Source organism: Peromyscus maniculatus, chromosome 8, assembly GCF_049852395.1.
Source record: "Peromyscus maniculatus bairdii isolate BWxNUB_F1_BW_parent chromosome 8, HU_Pman_BW_mat_3.1, whole genome shotgun sequence".
Lineage (NCBI taxonomy): Eukaryota > Metazoa > Chordata > Mammalia > Rodentia > Cricetidae > Peromyscus > Peromyscus maniculatus.
The window spans coordinates 26037348-26049300 of record NC_134859.1 but is presented as its reverse complement, the minus strand read 5'-3'; the positions used below and the strand labels follow the sequence as shown (position 1 = coordinate 26049300).

Here is an 11953-nt window from a genome sequence, read left to right as displayed (position 1 = left end):
TGCATCTTGAGGCTTTAATTGTGTACAAACTGAGACTCACTGGTTAAGGCTTTCCCAGTCTCTCAGTGTATGTGCATTTATCATCTCTTTTTTGTGTCTTTAGGTAGCCCACTACTCTATAATATCCTATTTGATGGCTTCATAGTGTTCTGTTGTAAAAGTGCACACAATTCCATTGCATGACAGAGGTATTTTAAAACCCACCTATGGCAATTTAAAAACAGCAAGTTCTTGCCAACAGAAGGCTTCGTGTTAATTAGCTGATAAGATCAGAGAACTGTCAGCATTCATTTCGATGCAAACGTTAAATGTGCTTAAGTTCCTAAAACAGTTTGTTCTCTTAAATAAGTTAAATATATTCACTGAGAAATCTCCAGTGTGTGCAATTAATTTGTAAAAATAAATAAGATAAAATACAAAACAAGGAATCACATATTTTGAATAAATAGAATTGAGGTGAATTAAATCGTTCTACTTGCTGTGTGAAAATATTTGCTTGGAAATAATTTTTACCTGGAACATAGAAAATTTTTTTTTCATTGAGGATCATGCTGCATTACCAATCAGAATGTCAGATTGTTCTAGAAAGAACGCCGGTATGGATTTTAGAAATGATGTTAGTGCTTTTCTCTGTCTGTTTATTGTCATTCTAATTAGGCTGACAATTGATGCCGAGTGCCAGTTGCAGTTACACAACTTCCCGATGGATGAACACTCCTGCCCCCTGGAGTTCTCCAGTTGTAAGTAATAGTCTCTCTGTATTGTGCCTTGTCACCTGTGGTCATTCTGATTGTCTCATCAATTAATAGAATGAACCATAGACGCTGCATAGTGGCATCAGGCTATGTTATTGATTTTGAAATCTTCTTCATTGTAATTACAAATTGTGGCAATTAAGACAAACTCTGCAGAAGAATTCAATGAGTGGGAAACTTTGAGAAAATAGGCAATGGATGCCCAGAGTCTCTGCTGAAAGGACTTTAAGATCAGGTCTGGACTCAATAGAAATGGCACAATGGTTGATTCTATACCTCCAATTCCCTGATTCAGTGGACTCAGAAGAGTGTGATAACACAATCTTAGGCAAAGTCTACCCCACATTAACCTTGCTCTATTAGAGCTGAGAAAAGGACAGTCCACAGTTAATTCATAAAATATTGTCCACTAAGGAAATAGTCACTGCCAAACAGTTCTATGATATAGGAATTGTAGTAACCACTATTAAGAATTATTTTACAAAATAGTTAAGAAAATTCCTATGATCGCTCTGGAAATCATACTCAAAGTCACTACTTTGCCCTGATTGTCAACATAATACTGTTTTTGGTGAAGATCTTCTACTTCTCTACACTCTTTTGTGTGTTCTCATTGGCATTTCTACGTACTAATTTTCATTTTAAATTTCTATGTATCTTAAAACTGAGTTGAAACTGCATCCTGATACCATCCTGTATTACCTCTTCTCCTTGTTCTCTGCCACACACTAGCCCTGCAATTCTAGTAACCAGATAGGTGCAGATGACAGACTCAAGGCCAACATGAGATACTTATTTAGCAATCCTTATTTCCAAAAGCCAGATCAAAAGAGGCAGGAAGGGAGGATACTGAACAGTATGATATCTGTTAGTGTAAGTGGTCATGATATTAGGAACTGGAGAAATATCTTTATTGCATCTTTCTCATAGTTTCCTATGTCTACATGACTCTCATAATCTTGAACTATTGGGAACCCTTCACTATGAAACACAACCTTATGTTTCTAATCTTCATTTTGTACTGGACACTTTTGTATTATCTCAGGTGATATAAAGTACAGACACAACAATTAGAACATGATTTATTGTTTACATTCCACACAATTAAAAGTGATTTTTTAAAAGTCAGTTTTGACTTTGTTACTTTCAGTCTTTTCCAGGAAGGTGTGATAAGGATTCTGTTAATTTTCCCCACAGCAGTACCTTCCAGTCCCGGTGCTTATATGACTTACAGTGCAGACTCTCTTAGCATCTACAACTTGTTCAAACAAAGTAGTTGCTGTCTGTGGCCATCCACTGTTGCATTTAATGAGAGTGTTCTCATCTCATCATAGATGGTTATCCACGTGAAGAGATTGTTTATCAATGGAAGCGCAGTTCTGTTGAAGTGGGTGACACAAGATCATGGAGGCTGTATCAGTTTTCATTTGTTGGATTGAGGAATACCACTGAAGTAGTGAAGACAACTTCTGGTGAGATGCTCTTGAAAAGACTTTTAAGTGATTCATGTAGCTTGCAAAGCTTTTTGATGCACATCTATACGTGCCATTCAGAAAGACCACGAAGCACATTAATTTCTTAGACAAAATGATACTTGGTATTCTAGTAGCATGGATGAATACACATGTATCCTATCAATTTAAAGCAAATTGGATTTAAAGCAGTTTAGTAGTTTATTTACTAATTTCTTATAATGAATTACATTTTTTTCATAAAAAGAAAATGTTTATTAGATATAAATTAATTTATTCCTTTTAGGTCTTATGTTCCTTAGTATATTGAAATTGAAACATTTTCAATAACCACAAAAATAAATAAGTAGACGAGGACACATTCACTTTCTAGTAATTCAATATTTTAAAAATCCTTTTATTAAGTCTTTGAGACCTTCATGTAATGTTCAAATCTCACCCTTACATCATTTTCATCTCTTCCCACCCAACTTGGTGATTACTATTTTTTTTCCTTTTGTATCCAGTTTCTGTCACACAACTAGTGTTGGAATTATGTCTGTTCTGATGTATAAAGATGATGTCTATCAGAGGTCCCATTGTAAAGCAAACAAACAAAAAACAAAACCCGAATCTTCCTCTACCAGAGGCTATCAAATGCTAATAGCTCTTCATCTAAAGGATTATGTATTTACCTTCTTCTGGCTGGAGTTTGCATAGTCCTTATGCATGCTGTCACTATCAGAATTGCTGTGAGTTTATATGTGATTCTGGATTGCTGTGTCTGGAAATCACTGTTCAATTTAATAATTCTATATTGGCTCTAAAATGGGATAAGATAATGTGCATTGCACTGCATAACGTGACCTGTCTCAAGTCATGACTGCATCTGTCATGGGTTATAGATAGTGTAACATTATCTGAAATTGATACGTCCAACTTTCCAAATTGTTTCATATATATTAAAAGAACTACTCACTGAGAGTCTGTGTATATTCTATACACATATATTTATACATATTATACATAAAATGATACTGGCATTTAGAGAACTGCCAATCATTAAATGCTGCTAAAACTACATTTGTTAAGTACACATATCCAGGACATTAATTAGTAAGAGAAGCTGAAGATCATTATTTTTATATGAAGTATCATGACTTTTAATGGTAAGTAGTGTGGTCTGAATGAGAATGGCTAACATAGACTCATGTTGGAATATTTGGTCCCCAGTTGGTTGAAGTATTTAAGAAGGATTGAGATTTAAGAAGGTAGGCTTGTTGGAGGAAGTATGTGCTGGTTTTATGTCAATGTGACACAAGCTAAAGCCATCTGTGGGGAGGGAATCTTAACTGAGAAAATGCTTTAATACGATTGGGCTGTAAGTACGACTGTAGGAAATTTTCTAAATAAGTGATAGATTTGGGAGGGCCCAGCCCAATATGGCTGGTACCATTCTTAGGCTGGTTGCCCTGTGTGCTATACAAAAGCTTGCTAAGCAAGTCATGGGGAGTAGGCCAGGCAGTACTTCTCCTGTCCACTTCTGCCTCCAGCTTCCAGCCTGGTTTGATTTCTTCTCTCTGCTTTCCTCAGGGGACTACGATTCAGGATATGTGAGCTAAATAAACCCTTTCCTCCTCAACTTGGTTTTGGTCATGGTGTTTTGTCACATCAGTAGTCACCCTAACTAATGCAAGCTGTGTCATTGTGGGTAGGCTTTCAGCTTTCAAAAGCCTACAGCACTCCCAGTTAGCTCTACCTCATGGTTGTGTTTCAATATTCAAACTCTCAGTTACTATTCCAGTATCCTGCCTGTGTGCTTGCTCCCACACTTACCATGATAGTCACAGACTCACTCTCTAAATCTATAAGTCCTCAATAAACTCTTCGATAAGATGTGTTGGCCACAGTGTCTTAGCACACTAATATAAAAGTAACTAATATAAATGGTATGATTTATTGTTTCAAAACTCTCTGTGGGAGAAAATTAGACATATTTTGAGATGAGAAATATTTCATATGTGTAGCCAGTTTGAACTCTGAAAAGCTGAATGTGTGTTCTGTGCAGAGTATTCTAACAACTCAATGTTAATATACCAATGTAAATAAGTCCCAATTTTAGTAGTAAACATTAGGCTCTTACTTTATTATCTATTAATATTAAGGCAAATCATTGAAATATATACCTAAGTGTCAATCAGATTTCCAATGGTTCTTTTTTATAAAATTTATAGTACACAATTTTTTTAATTTTCTTTTTTTATTTAAAATTGTTTTTATTCATTTTTCATACCATCCACAGATCCTCCTTTCATCCCTCCTCTTGCTCCTCTCCAGGTTTCCTTTCCCATGGCCCATGCCCCCATCCTCTCCTTCAAAAGGGTAAGGCCTCCCCTGGGGACTCAGTAAAGCATGGTGCATTCAATTGAGGCAGGACTAAGTCCCTCCCTGCTGCAACAAGGGTGAGCAAAGTGTCAAACCATAGGTAATGAACTCCAGAAAGCCAGCTCATGCACCAGGATAGGTTCTGATCCCAGTGCCAGAGGCGCCTCAGACAGACCAAGCTACATACACAACTGTCTCCCATATGCAGAGGGATGTTGGGGGGTGGTGTGGATCAAGGGGAACACTCCTCCACTGTTAGCAGGAGTGCAAACTTGTACAGCTACTTTGGAAATCAATATGGCAGTTTCTTAGAAAATTGGCAATCAGTCTACCTCAAGTCCCAGTGACACCACTCTTGGGCATATACCCAAAGGATGTTCAATCATATCACAAGGATACTTGCTCAACTATGTCCATAGCAGTATTATCATAATAGCCAGAACCTGGAAACAACCTAAATGCCCCTCAACCAAAGAATGGATAAAGAAAATGTGGTGCATTCATATAATGAAGTATTACTCAGCTATTACAAAACAATGACATCATGAAATTTTCAGGCAAATGGATGGAAAATATCATCCTGAGTGAGGTAACCCAGACTCAGAAAGACAAACATGGTATGTACTCACTCATTAGTGGATACTAGATGTAAAGCAAAGGATAATTTTTGTATTGAGTTATTTGGAAGGTACCGTATCTGTTGCTCAGAGATGAGAAGAACCAGGGACTAAGTGAAACTGAAATCTCGAAATCAGCCTTCAGCACACCATTTTCCAAACTACAGAAGCATCCTATCCTTGCACCTCTTTTATCACTCACAGTTTCTTCAAAAGATTTCTTTGTTTTGAGAAAACAAAGGATGAGGTTGAAGCAGTGCCTGAATGCATAGAGAAAGGTGTCCTTTTGTTCCTTCATTCACAGGGCTCCTGATCGTCATGTACCAGAACATTTTTTCCATTTGGTTCAAGCGGGGTAAAAAAAATCTCAAGATTACCTTGGCACTAAAGCCTCCCATATATAAAAGTAATATAAAAATAATCTCCAGTAGCTATCTCTTCCAGAAAGAGAAACTGGAATCAAGTTCTGCTGTACATTCATTTTTCTATATTTGTACCAGCACCCTAAAACAGCATCCACAAACTCATGACTAGCACACTTTTTGTTTATTCATTTTGCTCCAGTAAGATGTTCAGCACAAATGGTAGCAGAGGAAGGATGCTGCTGCATTGTAAGTCCCTAGTATAAGTGTCCCTCCCTCGCCATGTCACGTGGAGACTGCCTATGGGCATTCGTTAAGACAAATGTACAGAAGAGAACGATCCAATCACTATAAACATGATAAGAATTACCAAAGTCCCATGATAATATTAATCTCTCTCTAAGGAAATTACAGTGAAGCTATAGGGAACGAGAATGCTAGATTTAATACAATAACTTCTGTTAATGAAACTCAACTTCATTATAATTTTAGTGTGGTGGCTAGATTTAACATTTACCATTTCTTTCTATTTCTTATTCTCTGTCTCTCTCTCTCTGTCTCTCTGTCTCTGTCTCTCTCTCTCTCTCTCTCTCTCTCTCTCTCTCTCTCTCTCTCTCTCTTTTAAATGTGTTTCCTGAGCATTTCTATTTCAATGGCCTCATTGAAAACAAAGCCTGAATTGAAAACTAACATTAACACCAATACGGCAGCTTGATACTTGTGACAATTTGATTCCTTTAAATTCTAGAAAATCTTATTCAGAGGGCCTGATCCAGTTGGGGGTCCTGTGCTCATTGCATGAGCTGGCTGTTTGAAACCTGGGGCTTATTCAGGGATGGTTGGCTCAGTCTGGGAGGAGGGGACTGGACCTGCCTGGACTGAGTCTACCAGGTTGATCTCAGTCCTCGGGGGGAGGCTTTGTCCTGGAGTAGGTGAAAATGGGGGGTGTGCTGGAGAAGGGGAGGGGGGAAGGAAGGGGGAGAACAAGGGAATCTGTGGCTGTTATGTAGAACTGAATGGTATTGTAAAATAAAATAAAAGGAAAAAAATAAAAAATAAAAAAATTCTAGAAAATCCATGGAAGAACTGATAGAAGGTGCTGCGAGACTGAGGAGAGTTATAGGCAGATGTAGAAGAACAATGTAGAATGGAATGCATTATTCACTTGATGATTTCATAGTATGGCCAAAAGCAGCTGTAAGACCAGTGGGTTCTCTATCATTTTGATTAGAGGAGGAGGTTTATTGAGCAATTAGGAGAAAATTGGCATATCAAAGCTAGAATAGTCCTGGTTGATATCAAGCTAACATCAAAAATGTCCAGAGCATTCCTAGAGCTGATAACACCAACCTTTTGGAGATGAGCTTTGTGTGTGACTCTAATGATGCTGTTCATTTATAGAATGTTGGGAAACTGGAAAGACAGAGCAGAGTGGTTCCTGACTCAACATGGCTGAAGCTAGAGCCCTGTTCTCAGTGTTATTTTTCCTTATATTACCTTTCTGTATTTTTAGCTGAATGAACAATATTTTTAATTAGCCAAAGTAGCAAATCAGAATCAGTTAATATGCATAGAAGTTACTATAAAATATAATAAACTAAAATAATATTATATGCATGTAGGTATGTATATTTGTGCCCTCAAAACTGCGTATATTGAAAGAGAGGAAGAAAAGGCAGATTGCACAACAACCAGCACCAACGCTTGTACCCCTCCTTTTTATAAACAAGATGAAGAACTTTGTACAGGAAGGAATTTCTCACTAGTGAAGTCACTGCTTCTTCACAGTTCTCACATTTACTTTCCCTAGTCATCTTATTTACTCTCAGGACCTCCATGCCATCCCTTGAAGAACATATTTTCCAGGTGGTAAATTAGTGAAGCACTTAGTGAGTATCTTCAGCCACGTTACTTTATCATCACGAATCCTGATGGAACAATCCTCCTTCCAAACCCCATCTCTTCTTGATGGTTCATTATCTGACAGCAGCTCCACCATGGCCCCTGTGAGCCAGGCATGAACACTCAGAGTCATGTCTCTGCCTCCCACACCTAATGAATCATGAAGGCTCCTGTGCCTCTGAAATGTCTTGTGTAACTGCCCTCTTTTCTGATGCTGCTGCCACCGTCCTAGTTCACAAATTTGTCTGTTCTTATCTGGACTATGTCGGCAGCTTATTAAGGCATGTCCCTGCTGTCAGCCTCTCTCCTCTAAGGTGTGTGCCTTGTAAATTAAACAAAAGCAGCAGAACATCTTGAACACGACCAACACGCACCAGAATTCCCTCTCTGTGCAAACAGCTTATAGCAATCTACCAAATCACAGTACTCTAACTACAATTACCAACAATGCTGATATCACAGTCGGTGATTTGAGGGTTTTAATGGTTTGTGAGGATCGAGTGCATGTATAGGGCATAAATTTAATGAGCCTTCTCCCTGACACATGCTTTTTATTACTTATTACACTATTTTGTGCCCCCAATGGTGCTGTGAGACCCACTGTACAAAACCCAGCATACATCAAAAATGAAGAAAATTCATTCAAACTCACACTATTGTCTCTAATATTTAAGACACCAGTGCCATGCAACTTTCAGCATTGTTTCCTGTGGTTTCTCAGTTTGTCACAAAACTCACCTGTTAATACATGCCTGAAATGATCTTGCCTATTCTCATTTACATTCAATCTCAGCTTTCTTTCTCTCTAACAGGACTTTTAAATTCATAAACAATATTTCAGAAAATACATTTCATTTATCCACTTAGTATGATGTGCATGGGCTACAGTGCGCATGTTGCAATCAATTCAAGCCCATAGGAGTTGGTTCTCTCTTTTTCACCCTGTAGGTCCTGAGGGTTAAATTCTCACAGTATTGAGCATCATCTCACAGGCCTCACCCACAACATCTTATTTCCATTACTCTAAAATTTAAACAAATGTCTGATTCTCCTTAATGCTTTTACTGGTGTCTACACCAGAACAACCTGGAACCTTCATTGACAGTGTGCACACCTAGGTCCTGGCCACTCATAACCTAAAGCAGCTTCACCTCTTAGTATTCATGTGGTTTTCTTAGAAATCATTCAACATAACTGAACACTGTCATGGGATTACTGTAGGCATGAAGTTGGATTTCTACTTAACATTAAAAAACAAGAAACAAAAATAAAACAAAATGAAAAACTGGAGCACTGGGGAGATGATTCAGTGGGTAAGAATGCTTTTTGTGTGAGTACAGGGACATGAATTTGAATTCCCAGAACTCACATGTAAAAGAAAGCCAAGTGAAAAATGCTTAAAGTGTTCCAGATTATGGGAAGCCCTTGTAAAATTGAAAGAAATTCCATCACTGTTAGTATGATCACCATAACTAATTATCAAAATCCCATCAGGAACTCTATTATCCTCTGAGAACCTAACTTCTGCCTTCTTTTACGTAGGGCCTTTTATACTCAACCTTTGACCCCTCAGGTCACCAAATGTGACAACTACATTGATAAAACTATACCTGCTTCATCAGTTAAAATAAATAATGCAGAATTCAATGATGTATACCCCCCATTCAATGTTTAAACCAGCAATTGTTTCTTTGTGATCATATTAGTTTTACTAATAGAATTTGGTCATCAAATTCTCTCCATATTTTTGTGTGTGTGTGTGTGTGTGTGTGTGTGTGTGTAGTGAGCAGAACTTTTTTTCTCCCATATTCATACTCTGAGATGGAAACATGAGCAAAGGGTTTTATAGAGGACATTATTCTTGGGACCTAAATGTCTTCATAGTGAACCAAAAACAAAATCATCTTATCCCTTCTATTCACTTACCCTTCCACACTGCTGTTCTTAATGCATTTAAAACACCTGTATTCATGATGCACCTTCATGAATTTTTGTCAAAAATTACAAATTAGTGATTATTTCCTTCCTTTGCTGTCCTTCACCTACATTTTGAGCTCAGACTTAGAGTTATCTACAGTGAGAAGGCCAAGATGTGAGTGGCATCATCTTGTGGCCTAGGGGCCTGAACTGAATAATAATAAAAACAACAACGTGATGATGTTGATGATGATGCAACTCAGCTGAGCACCAGCATTCATCACACTCTGCTTCCTGACAGTGGATGAACATGATCAGATGCCTAAAGTTCCTGCAACCAACACTTCCCCACCATTTTCTGGGCCCAAATAAATCCTTTCCTAGTTAATTTGGTTTTCTCTGGCATTTTATCACAGTAACTAGAAAAACGAGTAGCATATAGATATAATTATTTCTTAATTTCTATTGCAATAAATACATACAAACAAAAATTAAAATATCGGTACCATTAAATGTGTTTTCATTTTTGCCAGTTATAATAATACATAGACCCCAATTTAGAAGTCAGAGTTTTGGATAAAGTTCATGTTCATTGCTTGTTATCTAGAATTATCTGCTATTTATTCTTAATCCTCAGACTTTGTACATCGCCCTCCACCATACATTACTGTTCTCTGTGAGCTGGCATGTGTGTTGAACTACTCTGCTATCTCTGCTAATTTTATCTTCATTACTTGATATGAAGTTCAAATGCAACCTTTTATACATATATTTATTTAAATAAACAGGTGAAACAATCTGAATACAAATCAAAGTTCCCAACTTAAGGCTAATTTAGATTGCTAAGGAAACTAAAGAGTTCAAAGGATCACTGAAGTGAACTAAATATCGAGTGGAGAAGCAAGAAATAAAATGCAAAGACAAAAGTCAGTAAGCTTTTCTTTCATTAATTAAGTTAAAAGAGGAGAGAAAACTGAATGGAAAATCAGCTTCAGTAACACTGGTACTGGAGTCTTTGTACTTTTGAGATTTTTGTGAGTCATGGATCTATTTTAATCAATACGAAAATTTCCAAAGTACTTGAAGTAGTAACATGCTATCTTAAAATAAATTGCTGTAACCAAGGATACTCCCCAGATGTGTAAATGTAGCAGTTATTTTCTTCATGGGTGGAATTTTTAAAAGAATGTTTCTCCTTTTCAGAGTTTTCTATATGACTTTGAAAACAAATTGAATGCAAACAAACTTATAGATATGCAGGTGTTGAGTTTAAGGTAAATAGCAGTGCCCCCTTTTCCAAAGTTGGTATCAAAATGATAATTAATTTTGTATTAGATACAATTCTAGGACCACTCATGTTACATTTAAACACTATGTGTTTGAGTTTTAAATTCCAATGTTGTTCTGATATTATTTGGAACCTTTCTGGAAATGGATTTCCAGGAGTGAAGGGAAAGTGCTTCTAGAAGTCTTATGAAATCCAAAACAATTGTTTGGTTACAAGGTGGCATGTGTGATTTCTGCCTGTACTCCCTTGGCAAATGGAGTTGTTTGCTCCCAGGAAGACAAAACATGACCAGAAACTATCATTTGTATGTGGGCTAGGAAGGGACAACAAGTCTTATGATGGTCTAACCACTAGAAATTATGCACATTACAGTTTTATTTCCATGAATCTCTGAGGATGACAATCACTTTTTTGTTTTTAACCAATGTAGACAGAAACTTACAGGCTTATGTATTGTGCTCAAGGATATTCAATGTAGTTATTTATCTAACCCATAGCTTTTCATCATGCCACTCATTAGTATATTCCATAAAAAGATAGATTGATTTTTAAAAAAATTTCATTGCTTAGTTTACAATGGCTAACATCACATGGCTAAGAATAGCTAACATTACAGGTATGTGCATGAGTGACAGAAATACTTCCTATGACCACTTATGGTCATTAGTAACATGTTAAGCAGTCACCTTCTATTTCAGGGTAGTAACTGTGTTTAGAAAAAGGAAGTATTGTCATACATTTAATTTAATGATTTTCTATCAGTTCTGAAAATGTATTTACAGCTAATGTTATATATTATTTACTAGCTAAAGAAATCCATGCATTATTTACTAGCTAAGGAAATCTGATCCACCATAAAAAATCCTGGAATCTAATATATTTATACAAATTTGTTCCTTGAAGAAAAATATAGTTTCAGTAAATACAATAAAACATTTTTCATGATTACTATTTAGAGTAAATATAAGAATTAATCTCTTGTTTTGACAGTAGGTGGAAACCAACCAGGTTGGGGTATTAAAATTTATTTACATTTTTTTCTAAGTCTGTTGAAATCTTAAGGACATATTATTATAAGTATATAAAACTAATAGATGTTTTCTGGACATCTGTTGCTGTGAAATAAATATAAACATCAAATGATTTTTTAAAATTCAAAATATAAATTAAAAAAAAGGAGTCTGGGTGTACACAGTCAGTACTTTACCCACAAATGACTCTATTTCTTTTTATTCTATTTTCTGGGAAGAGATGATTCCTTTGTCTTATGTCTGTA

General features: G+C 36.5%; 1 protein-coding gene across 2 annotated transcripts in view; it reads left to right on the top strand.

Annotated features, from left to right (window-relative positions):
- The window catches only part of Gabrg2 (gamma-aminobutyric acid type A receptor subunit gamma2), an 88337-nt gene that overhangs the window by 31714 nt on the left and 44670 nt on the right, over window positions 1-11953 (top strand). For both annotated transcript variants that reach the window (XM_006971623.4, XM_006971624.4), the window contains exons 5-6: window positions 658-740; window positions 2090-2227. In XM_006971623.4, coding sequence (XP_006971685.1) covers window positions 658-740; window positions 2090-2227 — 221 coding nt within the window. The remainder of the gene's footprint in view (window positions 1-657; window positions 741-2089; window positions 2228-11953) is intronic.